General features: G+C 65.7%; 1 protein-coding gene across 5 annotated transcripts; it reads left to right on the top strand.

The window, feature by feature from the left end:
* The first annotated feature begins 33 nt into the window (after window positions 1-33).
* On the top strand, window positions 34-20,871 carry ZBTB7A (zinc finger and BTB domain containing 7A). Of its 5 annotated transcripts, XR_006715577.1 has the most exons (4): window positions 34-916; window positions 10,286-11,556; window positions 15,788-16,356; window positions 17,679-20,871. XR_006715577.1 is itself a non-coding variant. In XM_045491512.1 (3 exons), the coding sequence occupies exons 2-3, from the start codon at window positions 10,301-10,303 to the stop codon at window positions 16,284-16,286; spliced, it is 1,755 nt and encodes a 584-aa protein (XP_045347468.1). In that variant the 5' UTR covers window positions 99-916; window positions 10,286-10,300; the 3' UTR covers window positions 16,287-20,871. The 5 variants fall into 5 exon arrangements, 4 of the variants coding, with proteins under 4 accessions (XP_045347468.1, XP_045347467.1, XP_045347471.1 ...); XM_045491512.1 differs by having other exon boundaries at window positions 99-916; window positions 15,788-20,871; XM_045491511.1 differs by lacking the exon at window positions 34-916 and adding an exon at window positions 1,800-2,179 and having other exon boundaries at window positions 15,788-20,871.
* Window positions 20,872-21,811: the final 940 nt, after the last annotated feature.

Genomic DNA, 21,811 nt, shown 5'->3' with positions numbered 1-21,811 from the left:
GCAGGTTGGCTGTTTCATTTAGGGACCCGGGAGCCCAGCGGACCCAAGCCGTCAGTCGAAAACCCGCCCCCGGGTCCCTTCTGCGGCGGGGCAAACTGAGGCCCCGGGAGGGCCGGCGCCTGGCCCGGGGTCCCCGCTCCCTCGCCCCCCCCTATCCCCAGCGGCCCAGGCCGCCGCGACCCACGCCCGCGTCGGTCCTCGCAGTGCGCACAGCCCTCCCCGCCCCCGCTGCCATCCTGCCACGCCCCGGGCGTCGGGGGCAAAGCCCGCGCCCCCCCGCACCCGCCCCTGCGCAGAGGCTGGGGGCCTGTTTATCTGGAGGCCCCCACCCCCCTCCACCCCGGGGGGCCCGCTCCCCCCGCGCCCCGGGGAGCTCTGGGGCCAGATAAGCTGGCAAGCTGGCACGGCGCCGCGCAGCGGGGCGGAGAGGTCAGAGGAGGGGGGGCGCGCCGGGGGCGGGTTGGACCCCCCCCCCACCAACTTGACAAAACCTAATAACAGCCCGGTCTCCCCGGCGCAGCGGGCGAAGCCCCACGGGAGGGCAGAGACGTGGCAAGAGGGGACCTGCCGAGCCTGTTCTGGCCTCCGAGGCCGGGGTGGGGGGGGCGGGCTGGGCGTGGGGGGGGGGGCCGGCGGCTGCGGCACCTTTAAGACAAGGGAGGACCCCTCTTGCCCTCGGAGAAACCAGGAAGGGAGTCGCGAGCATCATACGGGGCTTTGGCTGTACTGTACAGTTACTGTAGGGGCAGTGACGCCGCCGCCGCCGCCGGAGCGAGGGAGCGACGAGTGGAGAGCGCGAGAGGCGGAGAGCGAGAGACGCGGACCCCGGAGGCGAGCGGCCGAGGAGCCCAGTCCCAACTCCGGGCCCCGGCCCCTCGCGCCCCGGCCCGGCCCGGCCCCGGCCCGGCCGCGCGAGGTAAGTCAGCGCCCGGCGCGGCCCCCCGCACGGGGTGCAGGGCGGGGACGGGCCGGGGGCGCTGCGCCCACCTCTGCCCTCTCGGGAAGGGGAGATCCGGGAAGCCGCGGACGTTCCGCAAGTTTCAGAGGAGGGGGTGGTTGGCAGCTGCCCGGAGGCTGGGAGCGTCCTGGATCCCGAGCGCGGGGAGGGGGCGCCGCCCGGGAAGGGGGTTTGGGGGCGAAGTGCATGGGCTTATGCCCCAGCCCCCCCCCCCCCGCGCCCCAGTGCATGGCTTTTCGGGGATCCCAGACGCGCGGGGAGCGGGGGAGGGGAAGCGGGGCCGCATTGAGGGTGGGGGGGGAACCGGCGTGGGGAGATAGGGGGGCGCGTCGCGTGCTAAGTTTGCAGCTAGGTACTGGGGGTGCTTTCGCCCCCCGGGGGCCTATTCGGTGCTGCGTGCATACGTTGGAGTTGGCCAGGATTGAGCTCCATGGGGGATGGGGGGGGGAGGGGGCTGAAAAAACAGGGAGGGGGGCTTTGCAAAGGAGGGGGAAGGGGTGGAGTGTCCCGGTGGGCGGGCGCGGCCGCGGGGGCTTCTGGACGCCGTAGTCCCCCCACCGCTTGCGACTGGCAGGTGGCAGGCGGATGGGACTACAAGTCCCAGGGTGCCTCGCGCCGGCGGCCCGCCGCGGTCCGCGGGTAGGGGCGGTGCGGAGGAGGGGCGGTGAGCGGCGGGCCGGCGAACCAATGGGCGCGGACCGATCGCGCGGCGCGGCGCGGGGGCGGGCCGAGCCGGCCCGGAGGCGGGGCCTGAAGCCGGGCTCCCCTCGCCGGGGGCCGGTGGCGGTCCCCGGCTTCCGGCTGCGCGGCCCGCGGGCCGGCCCCCTCCCCGCCCCGGGGCCCCTCCCCGCCTGGTTGTGTAACCGTCCCCAGCCCCCCTCCCCTCGGCCCCCCGCCCCGGTAGGGGGGGGGTCACCCACCCGGCGCTCCCCGGGGAGGGCGGCGGCCCCAGCGGCCGCGCGGCGCAAGCGAGCCCGGGGATGCGCGGCCTAGTGCAGGCCGGGCCCGGGCGTGGGGGAGGCGGGCGGGCGGACCCAGATCCGGGGTAATTTGCATCGCCCTCCCCCCAGCCCGGGTGGGGATTGGCCGCCGGCGGCGGGGGGTGGCGCGGGGCCAGGCTCACTGCCGCCTCCCGGCCCCTCGGAGGGAGCCAGCCCAGCCGCAGCCGCCGCCACCGCCGCCGCCGGGGCCGGGCCCCCTCGCCGCTGCCCCGGGAAGGAGGTAGGAGCCCCCCACGCGGGCGGTGCGGCGGGGGCCCGCGGGCCGGGGCGGGGGCCGCGCGCTGCGGCCGGGGCGGGGGAGGGGGCCGCTTCCTGCCCCCGCCCGGGCCTGACTCAGCCTTGGGTGGGGGGACAGGCCTGGCCCCTTGCCCCGCCCGCGCGGCCCGCGCGGCTCCGGCCCCCGGGGAGGGGGCGGAGAGCACCCCTCTCCCCCCGCCTGCGCCCCCAAAGCGCGTGACCCCGTCTCCTCTGGCTCAGACCCCCCCCCCTCCTTCCCTTTGACGCCACCACCACGTGCGAACCCTGAGTCCCGGCAGAGGAGGGGGTGAGCTGGTGGGATCCGGCCCCCTCCCTCGCCCTTCCTCCCTCCCTGGCTTGGGAACCAGCCCCCTCCCCCAGTCCCGGGCCTGGAACCAGGCAGGGGCCTGAACTGAGCGCCGGGGCCGGTGCACCCCCCCCCCCCCCGCCTCTCCCCCGGGCACAGGCCTTTGCGGGTTCTGGGTGGCACTGCTGGCTGGGGAGCCCGGTGGACCGCAGCAAGAGACTGCTGTCCAACCTGGCTGGGGCACCCAGTGGGCGCCCACTAAATGTTTGGGGAATGCAGCCAGCAGTGGAGTGAGCCGGCAGGGGAGGCAGACAACTCCTCCCCCCACCCCCCCCAAGCTGGGCGGCGGAAGTGAGAGAGGTGCTGGTGCCCCTTCCCCGGGTGTGCCCACCTGGTTCACCCATGGGTGGCAGGCTTGGTTTACTACGCACCCCCTCCCCCTGCCAGCTGCCTCCGGGAGCAGGGCCGGCTGGAGAGGGCATCCGGGATTCCATGTCAGCGCCCCCCCCCCCCTCCCCACCACCACAACACGGCCAGGGCGTAACCCTGAGTGTGCCGCTCCCACACTGGGGGGGCCCTCCGCAGGACCAGCCGATCACTTCCTATTGGCAGAGCTGGTCTTGGGAGAGGTCTGGGGAGTCCAGGCTGGGCTCCGTGCAGGGGGCATTTTCCCCTGGGGGCCACCCCCGCTGGGGCCCCTAGAGCGCACCGGGCCTGGCACTTGTCGGCTGGGCTCGGGGCTCTGTTTACCGCCAGCCATCGCTGTGGAGACGGGAGCCTAGGGGAGAAGGGGGGGCAGGAGCCGGTGACTGGAAGAGCGGAGGCCTGGGATCCGCATGCCTAATGAGGGAAAGAGGAGCCAATGGGGACACTGAAATTTTAATTCGAGGGTCACTTTGGGGGGGTATTTATTATTCAGTTCTGATTGGCTGCGTGGTGGCCAGTCAGCACCCTGGCCCGGGCCGGGAGCCACGAGAAACTCTCAGCACGAGCCCTAGGAGAAGCGGCAGGGGGTGGCCGCAGGGAGCTGATGCGCCCTTTCCTCTGTGTGGGAGACTGAGGCCTGGCAGAGCTGGGTCTCATCCAGTGGGGAAGGTTCCCGAGGCCGTAGCAAGTACTCGTGTTTGCTTTTTCCCTTCCTTTCTCTTCCTTGGGGCCCTCTGACCTATAGCTGGGTCAGGCTGGTGGCAGTCCCCTTTGCCACAGGAGGAAACCAAGGCTGGGAGGGGAGGCCAGACACGCGTGTGGGGACCCCGGGGCCGGGAGGGGGGGTGGCTTACAGCAACCCTCGGAGCAGGTGCCGTGTTGGGCAAGGGAGACTGAGGCCCAGGGGGAAGCAGAGAGCAGCCCAAGGTCACCTAGCTGGGCCTGGGTCTGACCCTCATGGTCCTGCCTCCTGGCTCACAGGACGAGTCGCCTCTCAGCTGAGGGGCACCCACCCACTTCTCTTCCTGGGGACCTGGGGGCTGAGAGCCGGCATTTGTAGGCCAAATGGAGACTTCCTGGGGCTTATGAAACCCTGTGTCCAAAGAGGACAGCGAGGCTCAGAGAGGGCCAGCCAGGTGCCCAAGGTCACACAGCACGAGCCCCTTGTCCTCTCGCCTCCCCAGCCTTCTGTGGCAGGCACTTTTATGGCTCGCTAAGGCCTTTCCTGCCCTCTCTGAGCCACAGTCCCGCACCTTGGCACCTTGGCCCCTGGAGATGGGCAGGGCTCTGGGTTTTATGACCCATTATACCCAAGATGACTGAGGTCACCTCGCTAAAGCTGAGACTCAGGGCCAGCCCCTCTGCAGCAGGGCTGGCCTGAGGTCTGCTGGGGTTTCGAATGACCCACTAGCTGCTGTGTGACCTTGGGCAAGCCCCTTGGCCTTTTGGAGCCTGGGTGTCCCCCGCTGTAAATTGGGGTTACAGGGTTCTCCCCGGGTGGTGCCTGCGGGTCTACCTGTGTCCTCTTTAGGTCAACTCAGGGCGAAGCGGGGATTCTGGCGGAGTGTGTCGCCAGCCCAGCCACTTGAGACATGCAGAACCCCCTCACCTGTCACCTATGCTCCAGGCATGGACCATAAACCACCCTGCAACAGCCCTGGGCAGTGGGGACCAGAGGAACAGGCTTGGGTGGGGGCCAGTGTGGTCCAGTCCCAGCCCAGCCCTCACCTCCACCTGAGGTCTCCTTGGGGAGGTCACCGCCTCTCTGCCAGCCTCAGTCTCGCCATCAGCCCAAACCTGTGGTCCTGAGGGTTTAGTCCCTGATTCCCCCGGAGACTTGGCTGAGTGACTGTCGTGCGGTGTCAGGGCCTGGGAGAGTGCTGCGTCCCTGGTGACCAGGGGTTAGGGCCCCCCCTGTCCTGAGTTCACAGATGTCAGCAGGACTCCAGTCCTGCCCCAGGCTCCCTCTGTGACCTCAGGCAAACCTCTCCCTTTTTTGAGGCAGAGGCAGCTCTGAGGGGGCGTGAGAATAAGCTGTCCTCGGCCCCAAGGCCTCCAGGGTAGGGGGTTCAGTCCCTTGCTGGTACCTGGGGGCAGTGTGGAGGAGGGGGGAGGAGCCTGGGAAGGACCAGTCGGGCAGTACAGAGCCAGTGGGCTTGTGTTCAAAGTGAGCTCTGCTGTGTGACCCTGGGCGAGTCACTTCCCCTCTCTGAGCCTCAGTTTCCTGACCCGTAAAGTGGGGCAGTGATTACAGACCTGTAAGGACCCCTGTCGAGATGAGGGTCGGGCCTGTTGAGGAGCAGCGCCTGCCCTCGGGGCCCAAGTCCTGAGTGGAGCCCCAAAGCGCGGAAGGGGCCCTGCTGAGAATCTGGCGCTTGTGAAGAGCCTGGCCAAAGGACTGGCCCCTCCATCTGTCCCCCCAGCAGGCTGTGAGCGGCCACTCGGTGGAAGTGTCCCCACCCACGCCTTTCTGGTTTAACTGGAAAACAAGGCCCCGTCCCACCTCCCATCGGGATGTGTTTGATGGGAGGGAGCTGGCGGGTTTGTGGGCACAGGACACAAGGCCCCAACGGGCCAGGCTCCCCCTCGTCTGGGCCCTCCAGGCTTAGCGATCCACCTGCCCTGGCTGGGGGCGGGGGGTGGGGGGTGGGGTGGGAGGTGCAGGCACCTCCTGGTAACAAGCAGGCCTCGGGGGAGGGAGGGAGAGGTCTGGACGAAAGAGAGGACAGCTTCGAGAGGCCAGCCAGGCCCCTTCTGGGCATTTTGTCCAAGCAGGTACAGCCTGAGCAAGGGTGGGCTAGACCGTGCTGGGAATCTGTGAAGCCTGGCTTTGCTTACCCCCAGGTGATGGGAAGCTCATTCCTTCTAACTCCCCACGAGTGGCTCTGGCTTCCCGGGGCTTCCTCTTGGAAGCCGGTGACTGGTGTCAGGGCTGTTACTTCCTGACCCGCGACAGCCCTCGAGAGCGTGGGAATAGGGTGAGCCTCAGCCCCACCCATGAGTTGGGGGTCAGATGGGATCCCCGTGACCTCCTCGAAGCACCCCCCGCCCCCCAACTTCCCACCGGCCTGCAGCCTTCCTGCCTCTGGCCCTTTAAGGCCTGGGCAGGAAGCCCCTCCCCATTTAGGGCAATAAATGGACACATAAAATGGCCGAGGGCCTGTTTGCTGGTGTCTGGCCTGGCTGGAGGCCTGTGAGGACAGGCGGGCTGGCAGCCCGGCAGCCACCCTGGGCCGTTGGTGCCCCCCACTCCCTAATCGGGACGCTGCATTCCTGTCCCATTAAACCCCAGGCCGGGGACCGGGCCAGGCAGGGATTGGCACCAGGTCAGGGCGGGGTTGCCCGTTGGGACCAACCTTGCAACACAGGCCGCTGGCCTGGGAGGGGGCGGGGGCGGCTGGGCGTGGGCCTGGCGACCGCACCTGGGCACCAGACTTGCTGTGTGACCTTGGGCCGGCCACCCACCCTCTCTGGGTCTGGTTTTCCCCTCCAGGTGAGGGCTCCTCGCCCCTGGCTTCCTCCTGGGGCCTCACCACATACTTCCTTGACACGCAGTAGGTGGGGAGGGGGCTGAATTCCTGGAGTCACATTCGGAGGTTAAGTTCAGGGTCCCCCCATCCGCAAGGAGGCCCGGGGGGGGTGGGGTCAGTAAGCAGCCTCACTGGGCCTTTGGGGACGCATGCCGGCACACAGTAGGTCCTCAGGCAGAGTTTGCTGAATAGGTGGGGCCGGGACCCTGGGCCTCAAGCAGCCCCAGTCCCCTTGGCACTTGTCATGACCTCCGAGGAAACTGAGGCACAGAGAGGCCCTGCCTCTTGCCCGGTGTCCTACGGCCTGGAAGTGGAGGACCTGGGATTTGGGCCCGGACTGCTGTGCACGGCACATAGTAGGTGTCAGAGGTCCCTTCTTTGGTTTCCTGTCCTACTCTGTGTCGGGGCCAGGGCGTGGGGGATAGACAGGCCTCAACTGCTCATTAAGAAACCCCCCTCACCCCCTCTTCCAGGAAGACAGCAGGTGGCAGTTACCTGCCCACCCCCTGCTGGCCACCCCCTCTCCTTCCCCATGAGTCTGAGGAGGGGGGAGAAGGAGGAGGCCCGCCCCAACCCTCACCTTGCCCCTGACCTTGGGAAGCACGGTAAATAGGGCCTCCTCCCCCTGTCCCTCTCCGGGGCGCCCACCTCCCGGCCTTTGCCTGTCCTGTTCTCCGCGCTCAGGATGCCCTTGCCACACCTGCTGCTCCTGGGGCCAGGCCGGGGCACTCCTGACCTGGCACTGGGTCCCCGGCCTGGCCGCTGGTCTGCTGTGTGCCCTTGCCCAGGCCTTCTCACCTCTCTGAGCCTCTCCTCGTCTGTAAAGCCCTGGGCTTACAGCGAGAAGGATGAAACGAGGTGCCAGTTAGTCCCCAATCGTCCAGGGCACGGGGGAGGCCCCGGGAGGGCTCCCGACAGGCCCGGGTTCTGCCGCCTTGGAAACAGTGCGGCAAATAAATGACCCCAGGTTAGCTCAGAGGTGGGACCGGGGGAGCGCGCCAGCCGGGTGGGCGGGGCTGGGTGTGGGCTCACTCCGCGCATGGCTCTGTGGTCTTTGGTTCATCCGGTTTGCTGCGCCCCTACTGTGCGCCGGCGGCGGGGGTGGGGGGAGGGGGGGAGCCTGCTGAGGCCTGCCCCTCGGCCGCCGCCGAGTCAGCACCGAGCGCCCCGGAAATCCCATGGAGGCGGGGGCGGGGCTCTGATGAAAGATGGGCTGGGTGGGTGTGGGCCCCGAGCTGTGAGGACCCTGGGCCTGGAGGGTGGGGACCTGGCCGGCGTGGGGGTGGGGCTTCCTGGAGGAGAGAAGTTTCATTGGGTCGTCCTGACCGAGGCAGCCACCTGGCGTGGGGTTAGGGTGCCGGCCGGGCCTCTTAGGGTGCAGGAGGCCACACGGCTGTCCTGGCGAGAAGATGCCGCGGCGCACAGTGGGTGTTCAGCAAACAGGTGCCTTTTAACTGCCGGGTCGCCCGCCTGACCCGCGCAGGGTTTTCTGCCTCTACCTTAGAGGGAGGGGCCCCAAGGGGTGGGGGCAGTGGCCTGGGGTGTGGCACGCAGGTGGCGGGAGGGTGTGGGCCAGGTTGTCTGCAGACCCAGTTTAGTTTCCAGGCTGAGGGATGACGCAAGGGCTTGCTGGGGGTCGGGGGGGGGGGTCTCTTAGGATTACGTGGGGGAAACAGAGGCCCTGGCTGGAGGGGACAGAGACGTGGCCTTTGGACCTACGGGCCGCGCCACGCTGCAGGCTCGCCTGGCTGGTGGAGACCCAGACCCAGGGCCCCGGGCTGGTGCCCTGGGCCTGCTCCCCCAGCCGGCTGCAAACCGGAGCCCCGAGCATCTTCATACTTAGGGCCAGGCTGCGCCAGCCCCCTTGCCCGGCAGGCGCAGTGCCTGTGGGAAGGCAGGGGTGGGGCAGCCTGGGGGGGCGGGGGTTGGGGGGGGAGGTGCTGCTGAATCCTCTGAACCATTGCGGGTCCGGACCTTGAGGCACCTGGGGGGAGGATGGCAAGTGGGGCCAAGGTGGCCATCTTGAGGCCTTGGTGGCCCGGATCATAAGGGGGTGAGGAGGGCCGAGGCCAGTCTGATCCGGAGCCCATCTGCCCACTTGCTCCCTGGGGCCTGGGGCCAGACGGCAGATGGTGGCAGGGGGTGGGAGCCGCCACAGGGGCTCCTCCGAGGCTTCCGTGGCTGGGCCTCAGATGGGGTCGGGCGTCCCCCCCCATCTCCTGCTCCCAACAGCCACATCTGAGCCTCCCCCCCCCCCCCCCCCCCGCCCCACCACAGGCTGGCGGAACAGAGGGGGGAGCCGAGCAGCTGGTGTGGTCAGCGGGAAAGAGGGCGGGCCGCAGAGAGAGGTGTCCTGGGAAGTGTAGTGCCGGCCCGAGTGGCCACACAAAGGCCTCTGTGTCAGCCCCAGGGCCAGGGCCCTGCTCCCAGGGCGGCCCCGGGTCGGGACAGTCCCGGCCTGGCCTTGGGTCGGGCCAGACCAACCCCGGGGTCCCTTGCCAGGCTGGTCCACTCGAGGCGGGAGGGATGTGGGTTGGAGCTGGGTTGGGCTGCTCGTGCTCTGCCTGGGGGGCTGGGGGTCCCGAGGCCCTTAGGACAAGGAAGGCGCGGCCCCCCTCCCAGGAGATGTCTGGGGGCTCAGTCCTGAGAGCTGGGCAACCGGAGCAACGTGGGTTGTGTTGGGTGGCTTGGGGCAGCTGGGGGCTCCCCAGAGAGGGTGGAGGGGTGGGGACAGGAGCCAGAGGGTTGCACAAGCGCCCGAGTGGGTGGATGAGTCACAGCCCAGGGGAAGGCGGAAAAAGGGAGTGGGGGAGAGGGGCAGGACAGACGGAGTGTCCCCCACCACTACCGCCAGCTTTTCCAAAGGCCTCTCTGTCCATTCGACAGATGGGGAGACTGAGGCCCTGGGCCGAACAGGGTGGCCAAGAGTTGGGGAGGAGCCGGGTGGGCATGAGGTGGACAGAAAGCCCCTACTTCTCCTCTGGGGGTTCAGCCTGGGTGGGCAGGGAAAAGGAGCCTCAGGCAGTCGTCCCCCCTCCCCCCCCCCCCCACCCCGTGACTCTGCTGTGCCTGGGCCAAGCTGAGCTGCCTCGTCCTGGGGGCTCCGTGCTGGGGGCTCCGCCAGGCGCGGGAAGTGGCTTGTCCTGTGGCCACTGGCTCCGCCCCTCCAGGGCACGCCCACAGCCTGGTCCCTGGGTCTTGGCCTTACCCTTTCCTCCTGACTCGGAGCCTCACTGGGAGGTCAGAGAGGCCCAGGGGCCAGGCAGGGACTGACGACCGGGTTGTCCCCCGGGTCACGCATCCTAGGTGTGAGTCAGGGTACGGCTGAGGGGCCGTGGGCGTGGTTCTCCTCCCGGAGCCCTGTTTTCTCACCTCCACAGGGCAGACGGTGCTGCCCGCAGGGACTGCCGGGGGCTCGGGCATATGACAGCGCACAGTGGGTGCCTTGCATCACCGCCTCCTAGAGAGGGTGCGGGCAGAAGCCAGCACTCAGATTCATTAGGAAGCAAGGCATTTATTGAGCGCCTACTGTGTGCTCCCGTACCGCCTCAAATCATCCCTTGGCCGGGCACTCTAGGGGGCCCTCTGGTGGAGGGGGCGGGGGGGGCGTCAGGATCTGTCGCTCGAGCCCCCGGGTGGGTTTTGCCCGTTGATAAGGCAGCACTGTACGTCCGCCTGCCCTGGTGCACAGCTGGGAAACTGAGGCTGGGGGGGGGGGGCGCCTTCCGGGGGTCCCCAGCCCCGGCCGGTGCGCCCACCACCCCGCACCCTCACAATCACTACTCCCTCCCTCCCTCCCCCCCCCCCCCCCCACCTGGCGCTGCAGGTCTCGGCGCGGAAGATGGCCGGCGGTGTGGACGGCCCCATCGGGATCCCGTTCCCTGACCACAGCAGCGACATCCTGAGCGGACTCAACGAGCAGCGGACGCAGGGCCTGCTGTGCGACGTGGTGATCCTGGTGGAGGGCCGGGAGTTCCCCACGCACCGCTCGGTGCTGGCCGCCTGCAGCCAGTACTTCAAGAAGCTGTTCACGTCGGGCGCCGTGGTGGACCAGCAGAACGTGTATGAGATCGACTTCGTCAGCGCCGAGGCCCTCACGGCCCTCATGGACTTCGCCTACACGGCCACGCTCACCGTCAGCACGGCCAACGTGGGCGACATCCTCAGCGCCGCCCGCCTGCTGGAGATCCCCGCCGTGAGCCACGTCTGCGCCGACCTCCTCGACCGGCAGATCCTGGCGGCCGACGCGGGCGCCGACGCCGGGCAGCTGGACCTCGTGGATCAGACCGACCAGCGGAACCTCCTCCGGGCCAAGGAGTACCTCGAGTTCTTCCAGAGCAACCCCATGAACAGCCTGCCCCCCACCGCCGCCTTCCCCTGGTCTGCTTTCGGCACGTCCGACGAGGACTTGGACGCCACCAAGGAGGCCGTGGCCGCGGCCGTGGCCGCCGTGGCCGCCGGCGACTGCAATGGCTTGGACTTCTACGGGCCGGGGCCGCCGGCCGAGCGGCCCTCGGCCGGGGACGCGGACGAGGGCGACAGCAACCCGGGCCTGTGGCCGGAGCGGGACGAGGACCCCCCTGCCGGGGGCCTCTTCCCGCCACCCGTGGCCCCGCCGGCCACCGCCACGCAGAACGGCCACTACGGCCGGGGTGGGGAGGAGGAAGCGGCCTCGCTGTCGGAGGCGGCCCCCGAGCCGGGCGACTCTCCGGGCTTCCTGTCGGGCGCGGCCGAGGACGGGGACGGGGACGGGCCCGACGCGGATGGGCTGGCGGCCAGCACGCTGCTGCAGCAGATGATGTCATCGGTGGGCCGGGCGGGGGCGGCGGCGGCGGCGGGGGACAGCGACGACGAGTCGCGGGCGGACGACAAGGGCGTCGTGGACTACTACCTGAAGTACTTCAGCGGCGCCCACGACGGGGATGTTTACCCGGCCTGGTCGCAGAAGGTGGAAAAGAAGATCCGGGCCAAGGCCTTCCAGAAGTGCCCCATCTGCGAGAAGGTCATCCAGGGCGCCGGCAAGCTGCCGCGGCACATCCGGACCCACACCGGAGAGAAGCCCTATGAGTGCAACATCTGCAAAGTCCGATTCACCAGGTGAGCCGGTGCGCCGCGGGGCGGGGGTGGGGGGCGAGGGGCGGGGGACGGGGTGCAGCGGGCACGCCGGGACCCCCGCCCCCCCCCCGCAGCACCGCTGTCCCCTCCAGGGATGGTGCTTTCTCTGTCTCGGGCGGGGGAGGGCTCGGGCACTCCCCGGGCTGAGCCCATAGGCCTCGGGGCCGGACCACGGGAGGCTCAGGCTCGAGGGAAGGCCCGGGAGTCGGGGGTGGGGGGCGTTCTTCTCCTCCGGACTGGAGGCCGACGTTTGCCTGGGGAGAGAGTGGCTGCCCCGTAGGGCAGGGGGAGCCGGGCTGCCTCCCTGAGTCTCCCAGGAGCCCCGGGGGACTCGCTCTACTCGGTGGGTGCCAGGCCCTGTCCTAGGCCCCGGGGGACCCAGGAGTGGAGAGGCACGCCAGAATCCCCGCGCGGGCCACGGGGCGTGTGTGAGCTAAAACCACAGAGTTGAGAACACAAGTTGGGAGCAGAGAACCAGGGAGGGGGCGGCGGCTGTTTTTAAACAGAGAGCTGCGTCCCCGAGGAGGGAAGCGCCACTGCAAAGGCCCTGAGGCCAGTTCAGCTTGGGGGTCGCGGCAGCAGCAGGAGGGAAATGGACATGGGAGCCACGGGGTTTGGTCCCTAGGCAGGAGGAGTTGGAGGCCAGGCTAGGGGAATTTGTGATTGGGTCTTAAGAGTCCAGAGCTGGCTGGCTGGGCCCTGTGGGCCAGCCGGCGGCAGGGGGGGAGCGGGGGGGGGGGGGCGCGGGGGGCTGGCGTGCAGGGGCCTGGCCAGGCTGGGTGACTCAGCATCACCCCCTACCCCCACCCGCCCTGGGGTTCCCCCAGCCACGCCCACCCAGGCTGAAGAAAGAGGCCATTGTCCCAGCTTCCCGGCCCTGCCCCATGGGGACAGGATCTAGGGGCTGACCCCCGGCCCCTTCCCCACCAGGCCAGGAGAAGAGGGTGTGGCCCAGACTGCAGGGCTCAGGACCCTAAGCAAGGGGTAAAGGGTGCCAGCTGGGAGGTAGGAATCTAGTTGGGGGCCTGCCCCCCCCCCCATTTGGTGAGATTGGGGCGCTGTTAGTCTCGGAGGCTGCCTCTTCCTCCAGACAGGGGTCCTTAAGGTGGCTGTGAGCCGTGCCCTCAGGGTCTCTGGGCCCAGGAGGGGCAGCTTTGTTGAGGCCCAGTAAGCCAGGATCTGGAGAGGTGAGCAGGGTGAGAAGGGGCCTGGGGCTCCCCTGACACTCCCCCCCCCCCCCCCCCCCCCGCACCGGTCCCACACCTCTAATGACAGGCCTCAGGTGGCTTCATTCTGAACTGGAGTTCTCTTGGCTACCCCACCCTGACTCAGGCTCATCCTGTTTACCAGGCGGGGAAACTGAGGCAGGGAGAGCCACACCAGGCCGGGCCTCTACCCCCACGTGCCCACCTGGCTCCTCTTTGCCCCCAACCCAGGGCCCCAGCCCCCACGCCTTCCTCCAGGCCAGGGAGCCCAGGGGCCCCTGTGAGTCACACTAGAGAGTTGAGTAAGCGGGGCCTGTGGCAGCCGGGGCTATAATTACCCGGACCAGGGCTCGGGGTGACGAAACAGGCTGCTTCCACCCCCACCCCACCACCGGGCAGCCCCTGGCCCGCTGTGCAGCCTGGGACAGGTCGCTTTGCCTCTCTGAGCCTTAACTGGAGGAGTCTCTCTGCTCCTCAGTCGGAGTCCCTGCTGTCCCCTCTGGACCTGGCCCGCGCTGGGATCTGGACGGGACAAGCGGGAGACCGTGTTCGTAGACTCTGAGGAGGTGGAGGGAAGGGAGCTCCCTCGGGGCTAAGAGACCCAGGTGGTCCAGGGAACAAGGAGTTTACTGTGTCCCGAGTTCTGTTGACTCACGTGGGATTCTAAGGCTGGAGAAGAGGCAGGGGTCTGGTTGCAAAGGGCCAGGCCTTGAACCTCCGGGCAATAGGGAGGCTTGAAAGGGTTAGAGCTCTGTGGGTGGTGCCAGAGGTAGGGACCTGGGGCTAGAAGAGCCTGGGGAGACCAAGTCTCTGAGGAGTGGGAAAGGCTTCCTGGAGGAGGAGGGACATTTGAGATGGGGCTTTGACGGATGAATAGGAGTTTGTCGGTCCCGGCACTGAGCATTGTGGTAGGTGTGAAAAGTGAGAGGCCCAGGATGGCTGAGCCGCAGGGTGCGAGAGGCTGCAGCAAGGAACGGGTCAGATGCCGGCCAGGGTTCCGGAGACCCAGGTCTCTGCCCCTGCCCTGTGGATTCCAGGCAGGAATCCTCTCCCACGGCTAGAGGCCAACCCAGCGATCACGTGAGTCACCTCTGTGATTTGACATCTTCCGGCAGGCGCATTTTTTAAAAAGTGAAAGGAACAGGTGAAAGGAACTCGAGTCGTACTTGACATCCATTTTTCTTGCGTTCAACGTGTAATCAGCGTACAGAGCTCTAAGCGAGCCAGTTTGCGTGACACGTTAAGCGAACGGAGCCTTCAAGATCTGGGGCGCCTTTTGGACTTGGTGGCCCATCTCAGCCTGAACCGGCCGCGTCTCGAGGGTTCGGGCCGCGTGGGAGAGCCGTGGCTGCTGTGTGAGACAGAGCAGCACCCGGACTGTCGTTGCTTTAGGGCTGATCCGTTGGCCAGCTTGGCTGGCTCCGCACTGTTCCCTGTGGGGCGAGATGGGCAGGCAGGGGCCCCGGAATCACCCGGGCCCCGCTGTCTTGCGGCTCGCAGTCCAGGCAGGCAGACAGATGAGGAACAAGGAAACTGGCACGCAAACGAGAGTAAGGGGCGGTGGCCTGAGGGACGCGGGGTGGGTTGGGTGGAGTGCGAGGTGGGGAGGGGCCTGTCTGAGGAAGTGACGTCTGAGCTGGAAGTCAGATATGAAGATCCGGTTAAAAAGTGCTCCAGGCAGCAGGAACAGCATGTGCAAAGGTCCTGAAGTAGGCTTGTGCTCAGCCTGTTGTAGTGACAGCCAGGAATCCAGCGCGGCCAGAGCAGAGAAAGACAGAGGTGCTGGGGGAGTTGACGGAGACTGGGGGCTGTGGGGTGGAGACCCTCTGTCCCAGAATGCAGGACTTGCGGTCTTAGAGACCAGGACAGCTGGCCACCCTCTCTGTTACCAAACACCCTGGCGTGTTGCCTCATGCCCTGTAGTATTTTCCAGCACGGGAAACAGGGTCTGGTATTCAGCAGGCACTCAGTAAATGCCTAGTGTTGTGAATGAATGCAGGTGCCACAGGCAGAACCCCCAGAGGGAAGCCCCATTATTTCCCTCCTTCTATGGATAAGAGAAAAGGGGTTCGGAGAGGTTCTGCCATTTGAGCGGTGGCGGGGGTTGGGGGGGGAGTGCAAGGCGTTTTCTAGTCCCTGTGGGTGTCGCTTCCCCAGCGCAGAGGGCCCACGTCTCGGGCCCACGGCCCTGGGTGCCCCGGTATTCCTGGGCTTGTCCCTCCTTGGGCTTGGAGGGCCCACGGCCCTGGGTGCCCCGGTATTCCCGGGCTTGTCCCTCCTCGGGCTTGGAGGGCCCACGTCTCGGGCCCACGGCCCTGGGTGCCCCGGTATTCCCGGGCTTGTCCCTCCTTGGGCTTGGAGGGCCCACGGCCCTGGGTGCCCCGGTATTCCCGGGCTTGTCCCTCCTCGGGCTTGGAGGGCCCACGTCTCGGGCCCACGGCCCTGGGTGCCCCGGTATTCCCGGGCTTGTCCCTCCTTGGGCTTGGAGGGCCCACGGCCCTGGGTGCCCCGGTATTCCCGGGCTTGTCCCTCCTTGGGCTTGGAGGGCCCACGGCCCTGGGTGCCCCAGTATTCCTGGGCTTGTCCCTCCTCGGGCTTGGAGGGCCCACGTCTCGGGCCCACGGCCCTGGGTGCCCTGGTATTCCCGGGCTTGTCCCTCCTCGGGCTTGGAGGGCCCACGTCTCGGGCCCACGGCCCTGGGTGCCCCGGTATTCCCGGGCTTGTCCCTCCTTGGGCTTGGAGGGCCCACGGCCCTGGGTGCCCCGGTATTCCCGGGCTTGTCCCTCCTCGGGCTTGGAGGGCCCACGGCCCTGGGTGCCCCGGTATTCCCGGGCTTGTCCCTCCTCGGGCTTGGAGGGCCCACGTCTCCGACCCACGGCCCTGGGTGCCCCGGTATTCCCGGGCTTGTCCCTACCCCTGCGCGGAGGGCCCACGTCTCCGGCCGTGGCCCGCGGGGCTCGGGGTGGTGCCGGCGCCCGCTGACCACCCCCCCTCCGCCCCGCCCACAGGCAGGACAAGCTCAAGGTGCACATGAGGAAGCACACGGGCGAGAAGCCGTACCTGTGTCAGCAGTGCGGGGCGGCCTTCGCGCACAACTACGACCTGAAGAACCACATGCGCGTGCACACCGGCCTGCGCCCCTACCAGTGTGACAGTTGCTGCAAGACCTTCGTGCGCTCCGACCACCTGCACAGACACCTCAAGAAGGACGGCTGCAACGGCGTCCCCTCGCGCCGCGGCCGCAAGCCCCGCGTGCGGGGCGGGGCGCTCGGGGGGCCCGACCCCTCCCCGGGGGCCGCCGCCCCGCCCGGCGCCGCGGCCCCGCCCGGCTCCCCCGACGGCCGGCGCAACGGCCAGGAGAAGCACTTTAAGGACGAGGACGAGGACGAGGACGAGGCCGGCGCTGACGGCCTGAGCAGGTTGAATGTAGCGGGTGCCGGCGGAGGGGGAGGCGACGGGGGCGCCGGGGCCACCGCCGACGGCAGCTTCGCGGCCGGACTTGCCTGAAAACCAAAAAGAGAAAACAGAAACCCGAGAGAGAGAGAGAGAGAGAGACAGAGAGAGAGAGAGAGAGAGAAAATCACCCACCACCCCCCCAAAAACACAAAAAAAGAAAATCTATCTATATACAGATATCTATATCTATATATATATATACAGATATATATATATGAGGCGCCACAGAATCTAGGGTAGTGCTTTTCTGAGATTTTTCTCCTTCATGATGTTCTCTCCCTCCGCGGGGACCCTCGCCCCCGCTCCGGCTCCCCGTACCCCCACCCCGCCGACGGGTTTCGGGTCTCGGTTTGGGGTTTTTGTGGGACATCTAGATTCTGAGCCCCCACCCCCCACCCCCCGCGGGGCACACCCAGCATGGAGTCTGGGGTCCCATCTGAGGCCTGGTCAGGGCCCCAGGCGCCAGGTGGGGGTGAGGGTGGCCGCGGGGGGCTGGGGCACTGGGGTGGGCTTTTGTTTTCATCCCCTCGCTGGTTTCTATGAGTCTTTCAGACAAGACCTTAAATGATCTCTGTCCGCTGTGAGTGGACGTTAAAATGCACCCTGTCCCCACCCCCACCCTCCTTCCTCAGGGCACTTACTAAGTGGGGGTCTCCCCCCCCCCCCCACCTCCCTGCCTCCCGCTCCTGCCTGTGGTCCTGTATGTGTCCTGGCCGCTGTGACACAAATCTATTTATTTCCAGGCCCGGAGAGGGGAGTCGGGGGAGGGGGCGCCAGGGTGGCTCCCTGGGGGGGGGGGGGGGGGGCTGCCGCCGCCTCCCTTCACGGCACTTACACCCTGGCGGACCCCCCCCTCAGACCGCCGCTCAGGGCGCCCCGCCACCCCCCCCCCCCAGGCCGTGCTCCCCGACCCAGGCCACCCAGACCCCACGAGACGTTTGGAGATTCAAAACATTTTTGTCTTTACCCTCCCCCCTTAGCCCTCTCCCAAGTTTTTAAAGCACTTTTTAGATTTTTTTTTTCTTTTCCTCCTTAAAAACAAAATTTATATATAGATATATATAGATATATATATATAAAATATACTTTCCTCAGAGGAGCAAAGCAACAGTGTGGGGTGGACGAGGCCAGAGCGGAGGGAGCCCAGGGTCTCGAGGTGGCAGGGAGGAGGGGAGAAGAGTGCAGACGTTCTCGTGTCACAAAAGCAATAAAGACAACATTTTACAAAATGAAAGGAAAAAAAAAACAAAAAACCACAAAAAACACACAAAAAAAAGACAACCAACCACAAATAGAAGTCTTGGCACTTTGTAACAGAACGGGTACTATACTTTATCTTAATTCTTAATTTAAAAACATGTTTACAAGTTGCAACCAACTTCTATGAAAAGTCGAAAAGACAAAAAAAATAAAAAATAAAAGAGAGCGAGCGAGAGAGCGAGCGAGAGAGAGAGCAAAAAGAAATTCCTAAAAGTCAATTTATTTTTGTACAAAATAATAAAAAAAAAAACCCACCGCAGATGCAGAATCGACTTCTGTTCCCCGAGGTGAGAGGGGTCAGGAAGGCACGGGGGCGAGGTCTTCTGAGGTTTTCGTGCTTTGACCCGGGGGCTCGCCTTGCAGGCAGGACCGTGGGGTTTTTTTGTGTTTCTGCCGTGTCCCCCCCACCCCCACCCCCCTCCCATTCTGTCCCGTTTTGGTTCTGATTCGGAGGTGTCTCACCTGCCAGCCATACGATGGCCACCCGTGTCTGCGGGGACCCTCCTTACTGACTCCCCAGCTCAGGGATGGGCCCGAGAGAGGGCTGGCCTTCCAACCAGCTAGAGCAATCCAGTCCCCCGCCCCCTGCCCTCGCCCCTCGCCCACGTTGGGGCTCCCCGCCCTCCAGCATGGCCGCCCTTCCTTGTGGCCACCAAGGAGCCGCCATCTGGGACAGGTCAACCCCGTCGAGGTGGGTGGCGGGGCCCCACCTCCAGGGCCTTATATTCCCCCAGGCACCCCTCTTTTTATTCAAAGGCACTGACTGTAATCTGGGGGCTGGCACCCGCCTCCCCCCAGCCTCTGGCTCCCCAAAGGCCCGGTACTGACCGAGCCACAGGCCACGGACGGGGGCCAGGGCTGGGGAGACCGTGTTGCCAGAGGCCAGGGCACCCTCACCCCAATGCCCTCTCGCATATGCAATGCCTAGCGTGGGACCCTGTAAATAGACGCTCTGTCAAGCCGAGACCCTCCCCCATCAAAGCCCAAGGTGAGGGGTGCCCCTGCTCCCCCCCCCCCGCCCCAGCTGCTGGCCCGTCTCCCTGTGCCCCTTTGCTCTGTGACAGACCCCGTCTTGTCTTTTTTTTTTTTTTTTTTTTTTTAAAGGGAAGCTTTTTAAGAAGGCAACTTTCATCATTGTTTCTACAGGATACTATTCATCACCCCTCCCCCCGAGCCCGTCAGCCCCCCAAATGTCTCAGGACCCCCCCTCCTGAGGGGGGGTGGCAGGGGAGCCCAGGGCCGGGTGGCCTCCCTCACACCCCGGTGTCATAGAGTAAGCCCTTTTGGAGAACCATCTGTGGAGGCCAAGCAGAGAGCTCGAGCACCCAGGCCAGGGACCCCCCCCACCCCACCCCAGCTGAGAGGTTCCCTGAGGGGACAGCCCTCTCCCCCCCCCCCCCATACACCCCCTCGCAATAAAACCAACTGAAAAATCACAGCTGTCGTCCTGGCCAGTGGGGGCGGCTGGACTCGGGGTGGGGGGGATCAAGGCCTCTGGGACTATGGCGGGGGCAAGGGCTGAATCCCCGCCGAGCACACTTTTAACACAGACTTCCTCGGGAATTGCACTAAACCCCTGCCCCTAGCTCTGAGCTCCGCTTCTGATCACCCTGCCCACCCACTCCGCCTTAACCCCTGGCCCGCCCGCCCGTCCTAGGGGCCGCAGCGTCCGCATGGGCCCAGCGCCGGGACCCCGGCCCCTGACCCCGCGCAATCACATACTGTACATAGACGTGGATCGATTTTATTTTTATTCTTTAAATTAAGGTCGTGATCAAGTGTTGCCAAAGATACTGCTGAGTTCTCGCGTTTCAGGAAACAAACAAACAAAAAAAAAAATATTTGAGGGGGAGCGTGCTGACTGGTCAGAAAGGACACAGCAAAACGTTTTTTTGTTTGGTTGTTTGGGGTTTTTTTTTTTTGTGTTTTCTTTTTTTGGGGTGTTTTTTTTTTTTAACTGCCTGGTACAAAAAAAAAAAAAAAAGAAAAGAAAAACAAAGCGAAATTGTTATTTCCATCATCTTGGTGAAGTTGGGTGGATGTGTGCGCGCGTGTGTGCGAGAGTGAGGTCCGGGCCAGGGGCTCCGGGCAGGGTTGGGGGGGGAGCTCCCGGGGGGGGGGGGGGGGAGGTGTGTGCCGGAGGGCCTCCCCCAACACCCCCCGGAGCGGTCAGCTGGCCTGTGGGACCTAGGAGAGAGAGGCTAACACCCTTGCTACTTCTCCCTGCCTAGCAACCCCCCCCACCCTGACCCCACCTTTTGAGAGTAAGAAAAAAAAAAAAAAGAAAAAAAACACTACAAAACAGAAAAAAAAAAAAAAAAACAAAACTTAAAACCCAGTGAATGTAAAGTTCCGGACCAGGCCCAGCCTGGCACGGGTGTGGGCCTGCGCCTCTCCGGGTTCCAGCAGGCCATACCAAAGTCGGCCCCCCCCTTGGGTGGCTTGCCCAGGAGACCCCCCTGTGGCCATCTAGTCACCATTTGTACCTGGCTGTCCCTTTGCTTCCTTCCGGGGTTGGGGGGGAGGGCGGTGGCGGGAGCCGGGGCGGGGGGGGGGGGGGGGGGGACAGCAGCATTGGACACGTCGCGCATGGTGGGGTCGAGGCTGGGCCGGGTGGGGGGAGGGGCCCCCCAGGACCGAGGCAGTCCAGGCAGCCGGGATTGTAGGAGGCCAGACAGAGTGAAAGGAAAAGCAGGACAAAAAATTTAAAACAGAAAAAAAAAAAAAAAAAAAAAAAAGCAAAAATCCTATTTTTTGAGAAAGAAAGATATTTATATTTGCAGTTTTATTTTAAAAAGTTATTTAAGCTGAGGAAGCAGCCTTCCTGGAGGGCGGCTGGCGCAGGACGGGTCAGGGCCTGGGGGCTCGGGCGCCCCGGGAGCCATAACCTCAGAGTTCAGTCTAGCTCACACTAAGGACATAGATTTACACAGGGGGTGGGCAGGCAGGGCCAGGAGGTGGAGGGGCTGGGGAGACCCCCGTCCCGATGCCGGGGCTGCCTGGAGGCCATGGCCAGGGTTCCTGAGGCCCAGGGTCCCCCCCGCCCCTCCCAGGCCCAGATACAAGGTGCCTTGGACTTTGGGGGGCCGGGCCTGGTGAACGGGGTGGGGGGGGGCAGGGGCGGTGCCCGGGGGCACAGAGCACAGAGCAGACATTCCATAGACTGTATTTGAGAGTCTTTATAAAGTGTGGGAGATTTAAAAAAATTGATAAAAATGCACTTTTGGGGGTGGGGGGGGAGAAGCTTTAAAAGTAATAAAAACAAAAACAAAAAGACAAAAGATGAAAAACCAGACAAAAAAAAAAATCATTTTTCTTGTACATAAAAAACCACTAAACGCAGCCTGTTACGACCGCTGCTGCCTCATTTGCCTGATTTTGATGTTCTTTGTGTTTTGTTTGGGGGGGGTGGGGAGCAGGGGACGGTGGGTGGGGGCTTGGGGGCCCCCTTCCCTGAGGGTCCGGGCTCACGCACCCACACCAGTCGGGGCCCCTGCGGTGACCTGGCCTTGGGGCTCCCGGGGTGGGCGGGTGTCCCCAGCATCGGCAGGCCCAGGGCCCCTACAGAGGAGGTGACCCACAGTGCGGGCTTGGCAGGTGGCACTGGGAAGGGGGCGGGCAGGGAGAACTGGCTGGACGTGCTTCTCCATGCTTCCAGCTGCAGGGTTTCTGGAGGCCAGTGGGCGGCGGGGTGGTGGGGGGGGGGTGGTGGCTGGATCGGGCACCCCAAGTCTGTCAGAGGCCCCCCCCACCCCGTGCGGCCCGACGCTGGCCCCCAGGACACGACCAAGGATCCTAGCTGGCTGCTCCCCGGACATCCCCCGGGAAGAAGGGGGCCAAAGCCCAAGCACTGATGAAGGGTCCCGGACTGCAGCCCCCACATCTGGGTTGGGGTTCCCAAACATGGGCACTTTCGGGCCCGGGAAGAGGCCCTCCCTTCTGTTGCCCAGTTGGGCTCAGGCCAGCAGGACCCAGACTGGGGGGGTGGCAGAGGGGACTGAGGGGCCGCAGCCTGGGAGAGCAGTGACGGGGGCCTTGGTGGGGGGTGGGGAGGATACAGGGTGCCGGCTCCAGGGGTCACGTGGCTGCACACGTGGCGTTGGAACCCAGGCAGGCCTCCACCTCAGCTGAGGGTGGGGCCGGCGGGGGCTGGGGGCAGCCACCAGCCCACAAGGGCCTGGTCACCCGTGCTCCCAAGTCCACTGGGAGAGGCTTGTTTTTAATTGGAAGTATTCACACACATCTCCCCCTGTAAAGCCAGAGGCTTTAGCACATCCCAACTATGGAATCGTCACTTCTAAGCTCCAGAACATTCC

The sequence above is a fragment of the Leopardus geoffroyi genome, chromosome A2 (genome assembly GCF_018350155.1).
Source record: "Leopardus geoffroyi isolate Oge1 chromosome A2, O.geoffroyi_Oge1_pat1.0, whole genome shotgun sequence".
NCBI classification, from domain to species: Eukaryota; Metazoa; Chordata; class Mammalia; order Carnivora; family Felidae; genus Leopardus; species Leopardus geoffroyi.
This window is presented reverse-complemented; position numbering and strand designations above follow the sequence as displayed.

Coding starts and splice junctions, on each gene's coding strand:
- ZBTB7A (XM_045491512.1), top strand. CDS start 10,301: ATGGCCGGCGGTGTGGACGGCCCCATCGGGATCCCGTTCCCTGACCAC. Junction 11,557..15,787: donor TGCAAAGTCCGATTCACCAG/GTGAGCCGGTGC, acceptor CCCCGCCCACAG/GCAGGACAAGCTCAAGGTGC.